General features: G+C 44.5%; 1 protein-coding gene across 4 annotated transcripts in view; it reads right to left on the bottom strand.

Moving 5' to 3' along the window:
• Nucleotides 1-22718, bottom strand: part of CACNA2D1 (calcium voltage-gated channel auxiliary subunit alpha2delta 1) — a 901795-nt gene that overhangs the window by 695767 nt on the left and 183310 nt on the right. For all 4 annotated transcript variants that reach the window (XM_088468929.1, XM_088468931.1, XM_088468930.1 and 1 more), the window contains exon 3: nt 15386-15502. In XM_088468929.1, the coding sequence (XP_088325055.1) occupies nt 15386-15502 (117 nt within the window). The remainder of the gene's footprint in view (nt 1-15385; nt 15503-22718) is intronic.

The following is a 22718-nucleotide window of genomic DNA, read 5'->3' as shown; positions in this document are numbered from 1 at the left end:
CGTGCTGCACAGCCAATCACACGATATTGCATGTGAGGCTGTACATATTAATGAAGGACGGAACAGTGATTGTTCCGTTGTTCATTAAATCGTTTAAGTGTGTACCGGCAATCATGTGATATCCAGGATGAAGGCAAATTGCCCTGAACATCGGCACGATTGCTGGTCGTTTAGGTGTGTACCCAGTCTTAGTAGTACACATACCCAAGGATAGGATTTTGTTATCACATATTGTAGGGCCAGATTCACAGATTTCATGCAAGTCCGTTCTGCATTGGATCTAGCGATTTATCAGCACTGCACATGGTTTCCAGCCAAGCATATGCAACTATGAGCAACTACAAGCGATTAAGAGCCATACACATCTGAATTTGCAGCTGTATGGGTGTAACACTGCAGCAACTGAGCATTCACACATAGGCTGTGTTCTGAGGGCGTATTGGTTGCATGTAGGCAGAATTGTGGGCTATGCAGAAAGAATAGTAAGAAGGCACAATAGTAGAAAACTTAATTTCATAAAATGCAATGCACCAAAATTGGATCACAATGTGTAAGGAAAACTAAACACATGGTGACTGATGCAGAAATAAATGTCAGCCATAATTTCTCCCACATCCATGGACTAAAATGTGTATAATTACTTGTAAGCATCTCTGCTGCTGTACCGCTCCTATGCATAAGCTTGGTTTCATTGCAGTCATCATTATCAACACTTACTAGCAAATTATGTTTTTACATATATGCATGATGCTGCATAACCCTCCAGTTAATTGGCACGTCCTCACTGAATGCAAATATGCCCCATTACAGCCAAGTTATGCTTTTTCAGTCGCAAGGGGAGATCTGCTGTGCCGGAAATACGTATGCTTGGTTCTGGATCATGCCTAGTGCAAAAGCATGCAAGATACTCTCCGCAAACTGACTTGTGTTTAACCCTGAATCAGACCCATTGTCTGTACAATTCTCTGATTACATTACTAGTGCTATATAGTAATAAAACTGTACAAGGTGGTCCATAAGTGTGGAAACACCCTTATAAAAAGTAGGGGTGAGCGGGTTCGGATTTCTGAAATCCGAACCCCCCCGAGCCCCCCCGATCCGAGTCCGATCCGAGTCAGGCTCGACTTTTCCCGCCTGACTCGGATCTGACATCGAGGCAAAACGTCATCATCCCGCCTTCCGAGTCTCGCGGGTTTTGGATCCTATATAAGGTACCCGCGTCGGCGCCATTTTCTCACTCGGCTGTGGACAGTGAAGAGGGAGGGTGGGAGTTAGTGCTGTGTAGTGTAGTGTAGTGTAGTGCTGCTGTTGTCCACTACTTCAAAGTCCATAGGGGCTGGCTGTGTTGTGCTGTGCTGCTGTTGTTAATAGGGGCTGTGTCCACTACTTCAAAGTCCATAGGGGCTGGCTGGACTGTGTTGTGCAGTCAGTTCTCCATAGGGGCTGTGTCCACTCCAAAGTCCTGTGCAGTGTCCCAGTCCTAAAGGGGTGCTGTAGTGTTGTCCAGGGGGTGCTCTGTCCATCAGGGGTGCTCCCCCCAAGTGCTAAAAAAATAATATATTTTCTGTGTTTGTGAATTGTGTGCGCAGTAGCCGCACGTGCATCAACAAAGTAGTGCCAAGCGTGCGCCTGTGTCATAAGTAAAGGGCCGGCTGGCTTGACCGTTAAAGGGTGCTGTAACCCCCGAAAGTACACTCCAGTCCAAACCAAAAAAAAATTATTTTCTGTGTTTGTGAATTGTGTGCGCAGTAGCCGCACGTGCATCAACAAAGTAGTGCCAAGCGTGCGCCTGTGTCATAAGTAAAGGGCCGGCTGGCTTGATCGTTAAGGGTGCTGTAACCCCCGAAAGTACACTCCAGTCCAAACCAAAAAAAAAATTATTTTCTGTGTTTGTGAATTGTGTGCGCAGTAGCCGCACGTGCATCAACAAAGTAGTGCCAAGCGTGCGCCTGTGTCATAAGTAAAGGGCCGGCTGGCTTGACCGTTAAGGGTGCTGTAACCCCTGAAAGTACACTCCAGTCCAAACCTAAAAAAAAATTATTTTCTGTGTTTGTGAATTGTGTGCGCAGTAGCCGCACGTGCATCAACAAAGTAGTGCCAAGCGTGCGCCTGTGTCATAAGTAAAGGGCCGGCTGGCTTGACCGTTAAGGGTGCTGTAACCCCCGAAAGTACACTCCAGTCCAAACCAAAAAAAAAATTATTTTCTGTGTTTGTGAATTGTGTGCGCAGTAGCCGCACGTGCATCAACAAAGTAGTGCCAAGCGTGCGCCTGTGTCATAAGTAAAGGGCCGGCTGGCTTGACCGTTAAGGGTGCTGTAACCCCCGAAAGTACACTCCAGTCCAAACCTAAAAAAAAATTATTTTCTGTGTTTGTGAATTGTGTGCGCAGTAGCCGCACGTGCATCAACAAAGTTGTGCCAAGCGTGCGCCTGTGTCATAAGTAAAGGGCCGGCTGGCTTGACCGTTAAAGGGTGCTGTAACCTCCGAAAGTACACTCCAGTCCAAACCAAAAAAAAATTATTTTCTGTGTTTGTGAATTGTGTGCGCAGTAGCCGCACGTGCATCAACAAAGTAGTGCCAAGCGTGCGCCTGTGTCATAAGTAAAGGGCCGGCTGGCTTGACCGTTAAGGGTGCTGTAACCCCCGAAAGTACACTCCAGTCCAAACCTAAAAAAAAATTATTTTCTGTGTTTGTGAATTGTGTGCGCAGTAGCCGCACGTGCATCAACAAAGTAGTGCCAAGAGTGCGCCTGTGTCATAAGTAAAGGGCCGGCTGGCTTGACCGTTAAGGGTGCTGTAACCCCCGAAAGTACACTCCAGTCCAAACCAAAAAAAAATTATTTTCTGTGTTTGTGAATTGTGTGCGCAGTAGCCGCACGTGCATCAACAAAGTAGTGCCAAGCGTGCGCCTGTGTCATAAGTAAAGGGCCGGCTGGCTTGACCGTTAAAGGGTGCTGTAACCCCCGAAAGTACACTCTAGTCCAAACCAAAAAAAAATTATTTTCTGTGTTTGTGAATTGTGTGCGCAGTAGCCGCACGTGCATCAACAAAGTAGTGCCAAGCGTGCGCCTGTGTCATAAGTAAAGGGCCGGCTGGCTTGACCGTTAAAGGGTGCTGTAACCCCCGAAAGTACACTCCAGTCCAAACCAAAAAAAAATTATTTTCTGTGTTTGTGAATTGTGTGCGCAGTAGCCGCACGTGCATCAACAAAGTTGTGCCAAGCGTGCGCCTGTGTCATAAGTAAAGGGCCGGCTGGCTTGACCGTTAAAGGGTGCTGTAACCTCCGAAAGTACACTCCAGTCCAAACCAAAAAAAAATGATTTTCTGTGTTTGTGAATTGTGTGCGCAGTAGCCGCACGTGCATCAACAAAGTAGTGCCAAGCGTGCGCCTGTGTCATAAGTAAAGGGCCGGCTGGCTTGACCGTTAAGGGTGCTGTAACCCCCGAAAGTACACTCCAGTCCAAACCTAAAAAAAAATTATTTTCTGTGTTTGTGAATTGTGTGCGCAGTAGCCGCACGTGCATCAACAAAGTAGTGCCAAGAGTGCGCCTGTGTCATAAGTAAAGGGCCGGCTGGCTTGACCGTTAAAGGGTGCTGTAACCCCCGAAAGTACACTCCAGTCCAAACCAAAAAAAAATTATTTTCTGTGTTTGTGAATTGTGTGCGCAGTAGCCGCACGTGCATCAACAAAGTAGTGCCAAGCGTGCGCCTGTGTCATAAGTAAAGGGCCGGCTGGCTTGACCGTTAAAGGGTGCTGTAACCCCCGAAAGTACACTCCAGTCCAAACCAAAAAAAAATTATTTTCTGTGTTTGTGAATTGTGTGCGCAGTAGCCGCACGTGCATCAACAAAGTAGTGCCAAGCGTGCGCCTGTGTCATAAGTAAAGGGCCGGCTGGCTTGACCGTTAAAGGGTGCTGTAACCCCCGAAAGTACACTCCAGTCCAAACCAAAAAAAAATTATTTTCTGTGTTTGTGAATTGTGTGCGCAGTAGCCGCACGTGCATCAACAAAGTAGTGCCAAGCGTGCGCCTGTGTCATAAGTAAAGGGCCGGCTGGCTTGACCGTTAAAGGGTGCTGTAACCCCCGAAAGTACACTCCAGTCCAAACCAAAAAAAAAATTATTTTCTGTGTTTGTGAATTGTGTGCGCAGTAGCCGCACGTGCATCAACAAAGTAGTGCCAAGCGTGCGCCTGTGTCATAAGTAAAGGGCCGGCTGGCTTGACCGTTAAGGGTGCTGTAACCCCCGAAAGTACACTCCAGTCCAAACCTAAAAAAAAATTATTTTCTGTGTTTGTGAATTGTGTGCGCAGTAGCCGCACGTGCATCAACAAAGTAGTGCCAAGCGTGCGCCTGTGTCATAAGTAAAGGGCCGGCTGGCTTGACCGTTAAAGGGTGCTGTAACCCCCGAAAGTACACTCCAGTCCAAACCAAAAAAAAATTATTTTCTGTGTTTGTGAATTGTGTGCGCAGTAGCCGCACGTGCATCAACAAAGTAGTGCCAAGCGTGCGCCTGTGTCATAAGTAAAGGGCCGGCTGGCTTGACCGTTAAAGGGTGCTGTAACCCCCAAAGTACACTCCAGTCCAAACCAAAAAAAAATTATTTTCTGTGTTTGTGAATTGTGTGCGCAGTAGCCGCACGTGCATCAACAAAGTAGTGCCAAGAGTGCGCCTGTGTCATAAGTAAAGGGCCGGCTGGCTTGACCGTTAAAGGGTGCTGTAACCCACAAAGTACACTCCAGTCCGAACCAAAAAAAAATTTATTTTCTGTGTTTAGCCGCACGTATATATCAAATCGATATAACATAAATGGAGGACCAAACTTTCTCCGATAAAAATAAAATAGAGAAAGATCAAGAACCACTTCCTCCTAGTGCTGAAGCTGCTGCCACTAGTCATGACATAGACGATAACATGCCATCAACGTCGTCTGCCAAGGCCGATGCCCAATGTCATAGTAGAGGGCACATACAATCCCAAATGGCAAAGTTCAGGAAAATGACCTTGAAAAAGACATTTAAATCAGCTGAAGAGAAACGTAAACTTGCCAATATGCCATTTACGACACGGAGTGGCAAGGAACGGCTAAGGTCGATCCCTAGTATGTTCATGACTAGTGGTTCAGCTTCACATGACGATGGAAGCACTCCTCCCACTAAAAAAATCAAAAGAGTTAAGCTGGCAAAAGCACAGCGAAGAACTGTGCTTTCTAAGAAGATATCACAAATCCCCAAAGAGAGTCCAAGTGTGGTGGTGGTTGCGATGCCTGACCTTCCCAGCACTGGACGGGAAGAGGTGGCTCTTTCCACCATTTGCACGCCCCCTGCAAGTGCTGAAAGGAGCACCCACAGTCCACTTGCTGATATGCAAATTGAAGATGTCACTGTTGAAGTACAACAGGATGAGGATACTGGTGTAGCTGGCGCTGAGGAGGAAGTTGGCGAGGAGGATTCTGATGGTGATGTGGTTTGTTTAAATCAGGCTCCGGGGGAGACAGTTGTTGTCCGTGGGATGAAAAAGCCCATCACGGTCATGCCTGGGCAGAAGACCAAACATTCCACCTCTTTGGTCTGGCAATATTTCTATCCAAATCCGGACAACAACTGTCTTGCCATATGTACCATATGTAAAGGTGAAATAAGTAGGGGTAGGGACGTCAACCACCTAGGAACATCCTCCCTTATACAGCACCTGCAGCGCGTTCATAAAAAGTTACTGTCAAGTTCAGAAACTTTGGCTCAGACCGTAAGCAGTCCAGGGACACCTAAATCCCGTTGTCCTGTTGTATCCAAGCGCCTGCAAACCACACCGTCAACTCCCTCCTCGTCAATTTCCTCCTTAGTCAGGATCGGAAGTAGTCCTGCAGGCCATATCACTGGCATGACTGACTCTCCTATCCGGGATTCCTCCGGAGGATCCTGCATTGCTACGCCTACTGCTGCCGCTGCTGCTGTTGCTGCTGCTGCTGGGAGTCGTTCATCATCCCAGAGAGGAAGTAGGAACACCACTACTTTTACTAAACAATTGACCCTCCAACAGTCCTTAGCGAGGAGGATGAAGTACGACAGCAGTCATCCTGAAGCAAAACGTATAACTGAGGCCTTGACTGCTATGTTGGTGTTAGACGTGCGTCCGGTATCCGCCATTAGTGCAGTGGGATTTAGACAATTGATGGAGGTAGTGTGTCCCCGGTTCCAAATCCCGTCTAGATTCCACTTCACTAGGCAGGCGATACCGAGACTGTACAGAAACGTCAGAAAAAGTGTCCTCAGTGTCCTGAAAAATGCCGTTGTACACAATGTCCACTTAACCACGGACATGTGGACAAGTGGAACAGGGCAGACTAAGGACTATATGACTGTGACAGCCCACTGGGTAGATGTATCACCTTACGCAGCAACAGCAGCAGCGTCACCAGTAGCAGCATCTCAGAAACGCCAGCTCGTTACAAGGCAGGCTACGCTGTGTATCACCGGTTTCAGTAAGAGGCACACCGCCGACAACCTCTTAGAGAAACTGAGGGAAATCATCGCCCAGTGGCTTACCCCACTTAGACTCTCCTGGGGATTTGTGATATCTGACAACGCCACCAATATTGTGCGGGCATTACATCTGGGCAAATTCCAGCACGTCCCATGTTTTGCTCACACAATAAACTTGGTGGTGCAGAATTTTCTGAAAAGCGACAGGGGCGTGCAGGAGACGCTTTGGGTGGCCCGAAAAATTTCTGGCCACTTTCGCCATTCAGCGACTGCGTGCCGAAGACTGGAGCGCCAGCAAACACTCTTGAACCTGCCCCGCCATCACCTGAAGCAAGAGGTTGTGACGCGGTGGAACTCAACCCTCTATATGCTTCAGAGGATGGAGGAGCAGCAAAAGGCCATACAAGCCTATACATCCACCTATGACATAGGCAAAGGAGGGGGTATGCACCTGACTCAAGCGCAGTGGAGAATGATTTCCGTGTTGTGCAAGGTTCTTCAGCCCTTCGAACTTGCCACACGTGAAGTCAGTTCAGACACTGCCAGCTTGAGTCAGGTCATTCCCCTCATCAGGCTTTTGCAGAAGCAGCTGGAGAAAGTGAAGGAGGAGCTAAGACGGAGCGATTCCGCTCGGCATGTGGGACTTGTGGATGAAGCCCTTCATTCGCTTTGCCAGGATTCCAGGGTGGTCAATCTGTTGAAATCAGACCACTACATTTTGGCCACCGTGCTCGATCCTAGGTTTAAAGCCTATGTGGTGTCTCTCTTTCCGGCCGACACAAGCCTGCAGAGGTGCAAAGACCTGCTGGTGAACACACTGTCAGCTGAAGCGGAACGTGACACGTCAACGGCTCCTTCTTCATTTTCTCCCGCAACTGGGGCTGCCAGGAAAAAACTTAGGTATCCTAAGCAACCCGCTGGCGGTGATGCAGGGCAGGCAGGACCAAGTTTGGACATCTGGTCCGGACTGAAGGACCTGGCAACAATTTCTGACATGTCTACTGTCACTGCATATGATACTGTCACCATTGACAGAATGGTGGAGGATTACATCGGTGACAGCATCCAAGTAGGCATGTCAGACAGTCCATACCTGTACTGGCAGGAAAAAGAGGCAATTTGGAGGCCCCTGTACAAACTGGCTCTATTTTACCTGAGTTGCCCCCCCTCCAGTGTGTACTCCGAAAGAGTGTTTAGTGCAGCCGGGAACCTTGTCAGCGAAAGGCGTAGGAGGTTGCTTCCACAGAATGTGGAGAAGATGATGTTCATCAAAATGAATTATCAGCTCTTCCAGGGAGACCAGCCTCCAGAACGTACAGAGGGACCTGTGGTGGTGGATTCAAGTGGGGACGAGTTAATACTTTGTGAGGATGAGGATGTACACACTGAAGAGGGTGAGGAATCGGTGGATGAGGAGGATGAGGATGACATCTTGCCTCCGTAGAGCCAGTTTGTGCAGGGACACATTAATTGCCAGCTTGTTTTGTGGGGGCCCAAACGAACCAATCATTTCAGCCACAGTTGTGTGGCAGACCCTGGCGCTGAAATGATTGATTTGTTAAAGTGTGCATGTCCTGTTTATACAACATAAGGGTGGGTGGGAGGGCCCAAGGACAATTCCATCTTGCACCTCTTTTTTTCTTTGCATTATGTACAGTTTGGGGCCTAGTTTTTCTAACTGCCATCCTGTCTGCCACTGCAGTGTCACTCCTAGATGGGTCACGTGTTTGTGCCGCCCACTCGTGTCGCTTAGCATAGTCATCCAGCTACCTCGGTGCAACCTTTTGGACATAAAAACACTATTGTGAGGTGTGAGGTGTTCAGAATAGACTGGAAATGAGTGGAAATTAAGGTTATTGAGGTTAATAATAGCATAGGAGCAGAAAAACCTACAAATTCTGTGATTTTAGCTGTTTTTATGCTTTTTTTCAAAAAAATACAGATCCAAAACACAAAACCCAGAACCCAAAACACGGAAGGGTGGTTTTGGCAAAACCAATCCAGATCCAAAACACGAAGAAAGATCCAGATCCAAAACCAAAACACAAAACACGAAAAGTGGCCGGTGCACACCCCTAATAAAAAGGAAGTTAGTATGGAAATATTATTCCAGTGTAAACCTCATGTTAAAACTCGAGAATGAATAACGATAGGTTAACTTGAACACCATTGTTTTTCTTATGAAATTCTGCCTCTGTTTGATATTTCACATGACTACTTTCCTAATTAAAAGTTGCATCCAAGATACCTGGTGACATACCCTAAATAATTTTCTCCCACTCCCATAACATATGTGTAGACACTGGATAAATATTTCCTTACTCATTTCTCTTTTATAAGGGTGTTTCCACACTTATGGACCACCCTGTACAGTATATTGATTATACTAAACGTCACAAAGTTAGAAATAAAAAATGTTGTTACTGGAAATGTACCATCAGAGCAATTTACATGTTTTTCAAAGTGGACACTGCTACTGAGCGCAATACAATACAGGCCAGCACATTGTACATAAGTGCCATTCTGCATTATATCCGGAATCTTGACGTCTATAATAATTTTTACTTTTACACACACTAAATTAGGATTCAAACTTGTTAATAGCAACTACAAAACTCTTGGGCATGTATACTGGGATTTTAAAAATTCTATCTGACAGAATTTTACTGCATTAGGGCGCCAACAGATAAGTATAGGCAGGGCTTAAAGTGGTCCTGGAGAGGTGGTGGAACTTATACTCCCCACAAATATTCACCATATGTGGTACCTGCAACATCACACGTTTTCCTGCATTCTTCTTCGGGATGCGAGGGAAAACTTGCAATGTTGTTAGTTGTGCCTTTCATCGCATTTAATTGAATCGACCCCACAGTGTTCTGCACCCGGTGCTGGTCATGCCCCCTCTACATGATGTCATGCAGAGGGAGTGGGGCCACAATTGTCATGAATGACAGCAATGCTCGGAGCAACCTCAGGATGCTCTGGGAGGCTGTAAGGGCAGCGGTGTGTATGTCTGAAGCATCCTAAAGATGCTCTGGGTGGTACTGCTACAGAGATTCTGGCTGCACGGCGCTGTTCCAGGCAACCTGCTAACCAGATACAGGGACCGTGGGTGAGCGGCGGTGCCACACACAGCGCTCTGCGTGCCAGCACCGCTCTCACACCCCTAGTTATGGCCCTGCTCTCTAATATAAAGTTTGTTAAAATTCACATATAATGTCCAAATGTACATAGAGTAAATGTACATTAATTATGAGCAAAACATTTCGGAAACTTTTCTACAAAAACTGTAAGTGTTTCATATTGCAAATCCTTCTAGGAACCAAACATTTCTATTCCTAATACTGCAGTGATGACATCACAAACAACCTATTAAAATTAAATCATTAATCCCCTGACAAATGTATCTACTTCATATATATATATATATATATATATATATATACCCATCTCTCTCTCTCTTTCTCTCTCTCTGTCATATCTGTATCATGTAATTTTGACAAAGAAATAATTACAATTATTAGTAAACATAAATCTCTTACGGTTTAGTACAAGCAAAACATATATATATTTTCTTTAGCTGCTAATCTACGTTACTTGGACATGTTTTCTTAGTACTAAATCCTACAGCTGCAATATAAATAGTACGCTAAAATAACTCCCAATTGTTTCTCTTTTGAATATAAATCTCCATTTCCATCTTTCCTTGTCCATATATCCTTCCTTCAGATCTTCCTAAATACATCCGCCACTTGTTCATTTAAGTGTCTGCCTGGGTCATAAATACTTAATAATTGTATCTATTTCCTATATAGGTTTTTTTTCTTTTAGTGGTTTGTGGTTTTGTCGTTGTATTTATAACAATATCTGTGAAGAAGTCTGCTGAAGTATGTGCATATGTATCTGTATCTGTACATACAGTAGTTCAATGCAAGTAGCATACTACACACAGGGCCTGATACAGAGGTACAAGTGCTGAAATGAGCCTGCCCCGGGACAGTGCAACTCCGCCAGTGATTGTGTACACTCCACCATCGGCGCACCATCATGTGCACCACCAACCCTTGCACCAGCCTATGGCAGACGCAGTGTCTTCTTCTAAAAGTCGTCTGAACATGGCCTCTGTGGCTGCGGCTCTGCATCTGCAAGTGCGGCCGCATTCACTGAAACGCACAGAACACTCCCATAACATACCCATGAGACAATCTTTTCTTGCATACACTTCAGGCCACCTCCCAGTCACCACCTAGGAATGTCCATGGTTTTGCCCCACTCTCCTAATACCAGCACTCTCATACGTAACAGCGTGCACTCAGTAGAACACCAGCATTATGTGCACCTCTGAATCAGATCCAGAGTGGGCCTTTTGCTTCAGCTGAGACTGCGTCTTTATACTAATGCCGCAGTCGATGGTCTTCCTACTAAGACACCCACTGGATGCAGCGTTGATCCGTCTCTGTGCGTATTAAGAAATACCATCAGTAGCACCATTGGTCGTACCATCAACATTGTACCAGTCCAAAGGAGGCACAGAATCTCCATCTGAACATGGCTAACTGCATCTTTAGATGCAGTTGCTGACTTCGACATGCCCGCATCTGGCCACCCCATGTTGCCTCCGTGGAATGCCCACTAAAATACAAAGCTCTTGAGTCTTAAATTAGTTCTGCACATTATAGCGGTAGCCATCAGGAAGCATGGGCTGTGTGAATCGGACGCATGCAGAGACTGAAAACATCGGTCCGACATTGATACTGCTTCCACCTCTGAATCAGGCCCAGTATGTTCCTTGTAGGGAGATGTACAAAGAGCTGGTAAGTGAGTGCAGTACAATCAGCACTATTAGACACATGTATAAAAGCAGATAAGGTACAGAAAATCACTTTCTCTCTTGTATCTGCAAAAATCTAGATATTTTGCCGTCGCCATAGTGTTGTATGATGAAGGAAATCATGCAGATGCTGCTAAAAAATGATAAGCACACTTTTGTGGCATATTGGTTTACCATGTCAGCAGGAGCACCTGTCCAACAACAGCCAGTGGCAAGGGCTGCTGGTAATTGCAGTTCTTCTACTCTCTCCAGCAGCAATGAATGCGCTAGCGCTGCAAAAAAAGATGAGCCGAGAGCGGGCTGCCTGTAAAGCATGGCTCCTCCCTACCGTGCCTACCTGTTTCAATTGGTCCTATGTGTATAAGGGAGGTGAGGCCAAGTGGTGATACATTCCTGAGTTAAAGGGACCCCTGAGATAGGGGGCCACAGGGCACATGTCCTCTGGACCCCCTTCCCTCTTAATCTAGCTCTGCTTTGTGCGCTTCCACAAGCATGACCTATTTCTCACTACCCAGATGTTCCCCTTCGCCATGTGATTAAAATGGGACAGAATAAACATAGGAGAATAATAATTGAAGAAAGGCAAATGAATGGGATATTCACATTTAAAATTAAAAGTGCTACATTAGCATGTACAGAATATGAGTATATGAACTTTAACAGCAGCAATGTGACAAACTGGTGTGGAAAGATAGTGTTGTGAAACATACCCCTATAGTAAATTAGCTTTTTCTCTGGCATAACATCAGTGTTCCATAGTTGTGTATTCATATAGGCAACCTGGCTTTCTCCTCAGTTGGATGATTGTTCCTGGGCACTTCCAACAGAACAGCTCCAAGTTACATGATTTTAGCTGTTTTTATCAATTTTAAAAAGAAAATCAAAACAAAAAACTAAATCTGAACTAAAACACTTGAGGATGGGTTTGGCAAAACTAAAATCAAACCACAGGGTCCGCACACATCTCTAGTTGGAAAGGATAGTTAAGTTTGATGTACATGTTATTTCCTTTTCCACACTGCACAAATACAGTGTTTGTAATTTCACTATATATCATTATCAACTTAATGATCATGATACGTATTTTCTATGCTGCAATAAATATATTTTATCACAAAATCATGTATACATATATATATATATATATATATATATATACATAATATACATATACAGCGAGACAAACCACCCTGTTGTGGTGAAACAATGCACGGCACTGCAGCTTGGTCAAAAGAATAAACTTTACTTCAACGTTTCGGGGCTTCCGTGAGACGACGGGGCACGGAAGCCCCGAAACGTTGAAGTTAAGTTTATTCTTTTGATCAAGCTGCAGTGTCGTGCATTGTTTCACCACAACAGGGTGATTTGTCTCACTGTATATGTATACCACTTAAAGGGCACGCAGCACTAATTATCTCTCATACTTGGGAGTGCCGAACCGACATATCTCTCTCTCTCTCTCTCTCTCTCCTTACAAGTCCGCTAGAGTGGCGCTATTCATTGGTCACTATTTCTATTATTGAGTTGTGCACCGCGGCATCTATTTATTGGATATTGGCGTTCCAGTTATCAAACCATATATATATATATAAATTAGTTTAATTTAATACACTGTCCCTGACAATCTCACTGTAATTTCTTTTTTATATTTGGCAGGGGAAATGTTAAAACTATACAACAGAACAACTGTTTATTAAAACATTATTTTTAAATAGCTCTGTTACTAATGCTGGCCATACACTATACAATTATCGGGCCGATCCTGCCGATATCCGCGGATCGCCCCGATAATTGTACTGTGTGTGGGGGCGACCAATATCAAAATATCGATTGGTCTGGCATGCCGAATCGACCAGCATGTCGGACTGATGCGATATTTGCAAGTTTGTAGTCGGCCGCATCGGGCAGTGTATGCGGTCACTGCCCGAGCGACCAACTTTTCCCCCAGTTCTCTCCATGTGCATGTACTCACCTTTCTATCCCCAGCGACTGCAGAGCTGTGCACTGAGCCGACGAACTTCCGGGTAGCCGCTGTTCACTTCCGGCGTCATAGATTAGTTGAAGTCTAGGCAGTGAGTAGATGGTAAGACAGCGCTGTTCTGACATTGCAGTCCCGTGAGCCAATCAGCGGTCGCGCTGACTGTAGAGAGCCTGCTGATTGGTTCCGGCTACTGACAGTTCCCACGTGGTGTGACTCAGCCCACGTGGGAACTGTCAGTTGCCGGAGCAAATCAGCGGGCGCTCTACAGTGAGCGCTGCCGCTGATTGGCTCACGGGACTGCAATGCCCCGTGAAGAGCCGAGAGCTGCCATTCGGGAGCTATGTGTATGTGTGACAACACACATACACATAGCTGTGTTTCGTGGATCGGGTAAGGACGTTTTTTTGTTTTTAAACACCCATGGATTACTGCGGAGACCAGCGCTGGATGTAGGTGAGTATGAAATCTTTCTTTGCAGGTCCATTTTTTTTGGATATTCTACGTGGAGAAGGGGACAGAACATCTGGTATAGGTAAGTATGTGTGAATGGGTAGGTGTATGTAATAAACTTATACTGGGCACGGTGTGTGTGTTTTGGATTTTTTTACCTATTTATTTTACAGTGAAATTACACGTGCCGCATGTCTGCAAAATGGCAGGCATGCTGGCACTTGTAGTTCCACTGTAAAGTACAATAGTGCTACATTATTTGGCCCCCCTATTACCCCCATACCCACCGCTCCAGGGGTATGGGGATGAGCCCCAGGCTTCAGCGTAAGCCTGTGGTGCTCGGGAGAGGGGGGACCCTTTTTTGGGGGGTCCCCGACTCCCCCGAGATCACCGGCTTGCGCTGACCGACTTGGGGTGTAATGCTTTGGACCTGGAGCCCCGGTGATTGGGTCTCCGGGCTGTGGCATTACACCCCGGTCGGTTGGGTCTGGTGCTGGTCTTAAATATAGGGGGTACCCCACGTCTTTTTTGCCCCCTATATTTAAAACCAGCACTAGTCCCTGCAGCCTGGTGTTGGTTTCTAAAATACGGTGGAACCCTACACATTTTGTTCCCCGTATTTTTAGAAACCACCACTGGCTGGCAAGCCTGGGGCTGGTTTGCCTTTTGGGGGGTGACCTTATGTCATTTTTTTTGTCAATTTTTGCTACTTTTTTTTTACAGGTTCAACAAAAACGGGAATTTTTGGGAAATATTCTAGGGACCCCCCTAAAGATGTGTAGACATGGGGGATCACTATGGGTCCCCCATTTATAACTACTGAACGAAGTCGTGGTTTATAATTGCCGCGGCAAGTGCATAAATGCGACTTTGAAGAAAGTGATGCAGAAGAGCATTTAGAATTTTTGGGGGGTGAAAATAACTATGCCCAGCAAATTTGGGGTTCTTGAAAATGGGGTCAGCATATTTTATAGTTGCTAAAGTGCAAATTCTTTTGTCCCTCCCCTGTGAGGGAACAAAAATATGACAGAGCCTGGCAGATTTTTGTTTGAAAAAATCTGTTGGTTGTGTTAAAATATCTGTCAGTGTATGGGCAAGATATCTGTTGCTTTTAAATTGGTCTGTTGGTCAGACAGATATTTTTATCTGTCAGTGTATGGGCAAGATATCTGTTGCTTTTAAATTGGTCTGTCGGTCAGACAGATATTTTTATCTGACAGTGTATGGCCAGCATAACATATACTGTAGCATGTGAAGTGCATGTAACCTATTCCATACAGTATCCAGCACTGCAAATGAGATCAGCCATGACAACAGATTTGTATGCACCGCCTGTGAGAATGGACACATACAGATATACTGTATGTAACCAACATATGGGGGATTCTACCTTGCTAATAATTAATTAGCCAAGGGAAACTGGAGATAAAGTGATATTTATTTATGTACAAATTCCCTATATAGAATTCTAAATTAACATTTTCTTACCATGATGGAAAGTTTGGAAATCATTTTCAACGTGTTGATGTTTGACTCTCCCATCTAGGCAGTATTACAGATGACGTAAATGTATCCTGTCTTCCTTCATATTGTGAAGTTTAATATAAAAGTTGTAAAGTTGTTTATGGACAAATAAAACACTTACCACAAGAGCTTTAGAACGGTTTCGTAGAAGTTTTTCTATATTAGTTGCAGCACTTTCAACCAGCAGACGTGCATTATTGGCCTCCACTGTGTACAAATGTTTGTTTTTTAAGTAAATCTAAAAAAGAAAAGGAAAGTATTTAGAAAAAGTCATAATTACCTAAAAATCACTCAAGACATTTGTGGAAAAAAATTCTACCACGACTTTTCATGCTAATTTGATCAAAATTGTACATAAATATGCATAAAAAAACACCTTCAATCCAATACACATATTTGTTATTCCTATACATGTTATAAGGCACACAATACATTTTGAGGTATATTTATGGAGTTGCAATAACTGCAAGACAATAATGATCACAGTCAAATTAAAAATAAAAAAAAAGAATAAAAAATTTGCTTTTCCAAGTACCCCTCTCTTCAGACCCCCCTGTGGCACAATCCTTCATTTACACCAGGGCTCTCATCTGCTGTGGCATCTATCTGGTCTGCAGCAGGTATCACACGCATCCGTCATATTATAGGACAATTTGCTCCACAAAACTTTGATGATTTTCAGCAGACATACAACATCCCTGACTCCTCTCACTACCAATATCTACAACTCCGACACTTTGCTATGTCAACACTTTCTACCCCCCAATCTCGTACACCGTCCCCAACAGAAAAACTGTGTATATACCGACCCACTGATAGGGGCACTATATCCTTTCTCTATCATTCTGTTTTAGTATTGGAGTCTCCCTTACTTTCTATACACGAACTCGCATGGGAAGCAGACCTGGGACAACCACTGGGAGACGATACTTGGGAAATAATTTGTCTCGCTATCTCCAAATGCTCTCTTAGTGTAGCTATCAAAGAAAACTCATATAAAGTTTTTACCAGATGGTATCTAGTCCCTGAGCGCCTTCATCAAATGTTTCCTAACACTTCTGACCTATGTTGGAGACAATGCGGCCACATTGGCACATTTTATCATACGTGGTGGACATGTCCAAAAATTACTCCATTCTGGAACATGGTCCGCACCCTTATATCATCAGTAGTTAATGTGCCTTTCTCTCTATCACCTGCCAACCTGTTGCTCCAGTAGACCAGGTTTCTAAAAATTCGAACAAATTGATTGTTCACATCTCATGTGCGGCCAAATATCAGATAGCACGTAACTGGAAAAATCCTGATACTCCAACTCGTCAAGAACTTTTGAATAGGATATGGTTTATATCTAAAATGGAGTACACTACCAGTCTTTTGAATAACTCAGTGGAGAGGTTTCACTCTATTTGGTCCTCCTGGTACTCCCTCCAAGCGGTTACCCTTCCTGGCCTCACGTGAAGTATGATTCATACTTTTGACCCGGTCTCCTTTTTTTTTTTTTTTCTTTTCTTTTTTCGGTATTATTTTGTCCCCCCGGCTCGCTTATATTTATATTTATACTTATATCTATACTTAAATATTTTCAACCTTCCCCATATTCTCCCTTTTTTTCTGCTTCAGCTCTTTACCTTTATCTTTTACTATATTAAGGTTATTATATTGTAGTTTCATTGCAATTTGTGAGGATGTTATCTTCAATTATTATAACATGGAAGATCTTTTCTTTCTATGGTCTATTATATTTTTTGATATGCACAATTGTTACATATTAGAGACCAATTGTTTATCTCTATATTCTATTGTCCATCGAGATGTAATACTGTTTTATATATATAGTCCTATAAAACTAATAAACGATTTAAAAAAAATAAATAAAAAAAAGCCATTTGTTTCTAAACACAGATGCAGCTTATTATACTGAGGCAAATGCGATCAAGTTAAGCCTGACCACTAATACTGAAATATACAAAAGAGCTGCCTGTGGTATTATTGTGAATGTCATCCTAATCACTGCATAACTTATTATCAACATACACATTTATATGGCACAGCATCACCATATTCCATAGCACAATTGCAAACAAAACATTTCTAAACTGAGACAGGGTAATAATAGACAGAGTATAGAGAAATAGGAAACTGATACATGAGGGCAAGTGCTACATACTACATATTGGTCCAGCCAGATTGCAAGGTCAAAAGTTTCTTGGTGGACTTTATGATCCAGTCACACAGCAATGTTGGCCTGGGGTCAGAGGGCTGTGTGAGTGTAGAATGAAAACATAAGTAAAGTTATATGTGGGCTGTGTAGAGGGTAGGTCATTGGGTAGAATAGTTTATGAGGATTACGTTGGTGGTTCTGTAATTTGGAAAGCTACCTGAAGAGATGAGTTTTCAGGGAATGCTTGAAGGTTTGGAGTTTAAAGCAAAATGTGAGTGAGGGTTTACCACAGAGTGGGTGCAGCTCGAAAAAGGTCCTGTAACCATAAATGGGAGTGTCAGGAACTGTATGGGAAGTTCTTCAGGAGAGGATAGAAGACAGGGGGTTAGGGTGGTTAGGGAACAAGCAGGTGAGTGACAGTACTAGGTCTCCCTATTGCTGCCAAACCCAGCTTTGGTTAGACCTGCCCAGAGGCGCGAAGTCTAACTCACTTGGTGGTCTTCACCAGTGACCCCTCCAGATGGGATATGGGTTTCGCTGCACCAAGTGAGCAGGTCGCGGCCCTCTGGATAGGTACCTGGGAGTGGCAGGAAGACCGGTAACTATATTTACGGGAGTTAATTCAAAGGAAACCAGCACGGAGACAATAAAGATATAACACTAGAGGCCAACATAACTTGACCACAGGAGATCAGTGTATGAACTAAATAACTAGGACACAAGGGATCAGCTAGTGAGCTGAATACTTGACCACAGGAGATCAGTGTATGAACTGAGTACTTGAACACAGGAAATCAGCATATAAACTGAATACTTGAACACAGAAGATCAGTGTGTGAACTGAATACTTGAACACAGGAGATCAGCACGTGAACTGAATACTTGAACACAGGAGATCAGCGTGAGAACTGAACACAGGAGATCAGTGTGTGAACTGAACACAGGAGATCAGCGTGTGAACTGAATACTTGACAGGAGACCAGTGTATGAACTGAATACTTGAACAGAGAAGATCAGCATGTGAACTGAATACTTGAACACAGGAAATCAGTGTATGAACTGAACACAGGAGATCAGCGTGTGAACTGATTACTTGAACACAGGAAACCAGCGTATGAACTGAATACTTGAACACAGGAGATCAGCGGATGAACTGAATACTTGAACACAGGAAATCAGTGGATGAACTGAATACTTGAACACAGGAGATCAGCGTGTGAACTGAATACTTTAACACAGGAGATCAGCATAAGAACTGAATACTTGAACACAGGAGATGAGCGTGTGAACTGAAGACTTGAACACAGGAGATCAGCGTATGAACTGAATACTTGAATACAGGGAAATGTAACACAAGAATGCACTGAGAATTGTTAACGATCCAGCTGAGAGCTAACTAGTAATTAGCAGGAAAGCAGACACCAGTAACACAAGGAGGCAGCTGGGGAACTGAACAGCACAATAATAACAACTCAAGAGCTGTTATGAAAAGAACTGAAGTTAAGTGAGAGAACTGAAATAACACACTGGAAGTCAGTCTGGGAGCTGATGCAAATAACACTGGAGAACAGCGAGAAGGCTGAAGCAACATACCGAGGAGTTAACACGGAGAAACATTGGTGAGTATCACAGTCACTGGAACAGCGAAGTTGAACAGCAACTTCCTGTTCCTGGAGTCAGACTTAAATACCCTTAGGTAGCTGGTCATTGGATCAGAGGATCAGCTGAGTGACCAGAGGACTACCATTGGGAGAGACTAGTCAGGTGATATGTACCAACATGGCTGCATCCATGCCCGGCACCTCGGAAACCAGGATGCACCTACGGAAGCCCTACTAGACCCTGGGAGAATACTCAGCCATCACTCACCTCCACTCTCAACAATTGAACACCTAAGCGCCCAAGGACGCTGGCACAGAGGTGAGTAGCGGCCGATCTCAGGCTGCATCCTGACAGGGAGAATGTAATGAATGTGGATGAGAGACGAAGACCTTGTGCAGAGCAGAGATATATCTATGTTGGTGCAGTTTTGATGGCCCAATAAAATAGAGATGTTTAGGGCTGAATTAAGGTTTGTAGGGGCCACAGGGCAACTAACTTGTTATTAAAAAGTATGTGCAAATACTCCCAGCAACACAAATGAGTTAAACCAACTGTAGTGACCCCAGTTCCTATTATGCCAAACAGAAACCCCTGTTCACATATGTCATAGTGCCCCCCATGCACCCATCCCGCCTGCCCTGTTTTTAATCCGGCACTGGAGAAATAGACAATTGTTGAAAAAAAGTGCAATTTATCTATTTTTGAAAGCATAAACAATTAAAGCTTCTTCATAATATAATGGTAAACGACAATATTAACGGTTTATTAACAAGACCTTTTGTGTATAAATATTACATAGGCCATTAAGTCATGTGTTGTTAAAGTAGGAATATCTATACTTTCAAACACAGATTATTATTAACGTTTATGAGCGTTCTGTGTTTATACTAAGTATTCGCTACATACTGGAGGAAAAAAAAGTTCTAGCACTACCCTTAGTTATGAGCACTCATTTTTGGAGGATCAGCTCATTCTCGATGTCACACACATGGTGGATCAGTTTCTTTGTTTGTAGGCAGTTTGAGAACCAATTTTTGGGTAATCCTCACCTGGACACACTTGGGCCCTCTTTCAGAGGCGCTCGCAAGAAGCGAGCGCTCCTTCTGAATGAGGGCGGCCGCTACATTTTTCAAGTGCGGCATCCTGGTCGTTAGGTAAGCTGTGGGTTACCACTCACAGCTTAGTGACCGACCAGGTTGATGGTCGTGATGGCAAACACCATCACGACCATGGGGGCTTGCGACGAGACCCTAAGGTTGGGTCTCGGCAGCCGCAAACCCCAGGGAGCTTCCTGCTCTGAAAGAGCATTGACATCACTGATGTCAGTGCGGCCGCCCACAAAACGGTAGGCGTTCCTTAAGGAACGCCTCAGTTTTGGAAACCACTCCCCCGGCCCGCCTGCAAAACGGGGCGAGCTGTCGATCAACATCGACAGCCACCCCTGTTGTAGAGAGCTCCGGAGTGAGAGAGTTTCTCTCTCGCTCCGGGGCTTGCCGACGTGCAGTGTGGCCGCTGCGTGTGCGCAGGGCTAACTATCGACCCGATTGCGAGCACATCGTGCTTGCGACCTGGTCGAATGAGGGCCATGGTCCCTTCTAATTGCTTATCTAGCAGGACCAATTTGGTCTTGGATTTGACTCCAGAGATTTTAGAATACTCCTTATTGTGAATGTATTTTAAATTACTGCTACAAAGTATTTTCCCCTGAAGAAGTCCTATTCGATGAAATGCATAGGGTTGTGTTTGGAGCAGTGGGCCAGATTCAGACCCACTCGCGAGGTCTGAAGGAACGTCTGCCGTTTGTGGGCGGCCCTACTGACATCTCTCGTGATGAGCGTCTGGCTCTGAATCAGGCCCAGTGTCCTCATGTACAGTGGAAATGACCTGCCATCCTTAGCTCATACCCATAAGGGTGATGGCGGGAAATATCCATCTCCTTCTATGTCAATTGGTGGAAACTTTGTCATTCTGTATGATTGTAAGCATGTTCTTAAAATGTAATATCTGTTTTTATATGTAATAAAAACATTGTTCGTATACTGATACATTGTGTTCTTATACTGAATATTAGCAACCTCTAATATTGTTTGTCATACTATATGGTATTTGACCCTAGCTGACGGGGGGCTTTTATCTAGACGTGCAGCTTTGTGTGATTGATATTGGCGTAAGATAAAGGCATTTGGTTTTGTTAATTTATTGTTATTATATATTTTTTAAAAAGTATTTTCCGCAATGTATATTTTAATGAGCATAGTCCAATAGACAAAATATACAGTAGTTTACTAAATAGATGCATCATCATCATAAAGTTGAGTTAAGTACATTCCCTACCCAAGTAAAAATGTTACTAGAATTAATGGGCCTCTCCATTTGCCGACTTTCTGCACGTTTTGAAATCCCATGGTAAATGAACAACAATGTATATATATCAACTGAATGAAAGAGGTGCCATTTTTCTCCTGTACACAATGATTTTATCACTACCTGCTTCAGGGGTGGAGACATATGAACTCACATGGGAGTAAGTCTATATGTGCCGGGTGGGTGAAAGTGAATTGTTAAATCCTGCATCAAGGATGCCTATAAACTAGATAGCATTTGGTTCTAGAAAAATTGCATACTAGTTATTTGGCAATTTCCTACTGATGATGAAGAAATTGTGGCATGATAGGCATTTATATTCAGAATTTTGGGACAATATCCTTGCTCTGATCAACTGGATCCTCCGAACGGTCATCCCAAATGATCAGTTAATAAGCCAACAGACAAGTTAAGTTGGCCATACACTGTTAAGCTGCATGGGATTGCACATCGCATCCCCAGATCAAATGAACCTGCAGTAAGATCTGGGGGTGTGATGTACAACCCCTAGGGTGTGCGCTCTGGGCGTGATGCAGAGCCGGACGCTCTGAAGGAGCGCCCGCTCTGAATCAAGGCGTGGTTTTTTTTTGCGAGGCGGCCTCTTGGACGCTCGCATAGCTGTGGGTTAAGACCATCGCGACCATCGGGCTTGCGACGAGACCCTGCGATAGGGTCTCGTTGCCACAAGCCCTGGAGTGATTTTGGCTCTCTCAGAGCCAAAATCACTCCCACTGACATCACTAGTGAGGCCGGACCCAGACGGTAGGCGTTCCCATGGGAACGCCTCCGTCTGGGCAGCCACGCCCCCGCGCGCCCACCAAAGGGGGCGTGCTGTCAATCACCATCGACAGCACGCCCCCTTTGGTGCGAGACCCATAGCGATGGCTACTCCATCGTTATTCGGGTCTCGCGCATGCGCATTTGGGAAACATCGACCCGCTTGCGCTTGCTCAGCGCTCGCGAGCGGGTCTGAATGAGACCCTCTGTCCGATATCATGCCCATACACGGTACGATAGAGCAGCCAGATCTTACCAATCAGTCGCATTGGCTACTTTATCGCACCGTGTATGGGCACCTTTAGCCAGACATTTTCAATAAAGATACATTTTTAATCATTACTGACTAGAATAAATAAATAATATCAACCCTCCATGCTGGCTCTATATTAATAACATCTGGTATGTGGCATCTATGGAGTGCATAACTAGTCTCTTGCATGACAAGGTTAAAATCTTCCATAATATCTGGCATCCCTGGTATGTGTATCATAATAGCTCCCCACTAGATGCCACTTAACACATTATAATCCCTGTCACAGAAATA

The sequence above is a fragment of the Taudactylus pleione genome, unplaced genomic scaffold, assembly GCF_031769625.1.
Source record: "Taudactylus pleione unplaced genomic scaffold, aTauple2 ptg000086l, whole genome shotgun sequence".
Classification (NCBI taxonomy): domain Eukaryota; kingdom Metazoa; phylum Chordata; class Amphibia; order Anura; family Myobatrachidae; genus Taudactylus; species Taudactylus pleione.
This window is presented reverse-complemented; position numbering and strand designations above follow the sequence as displayed.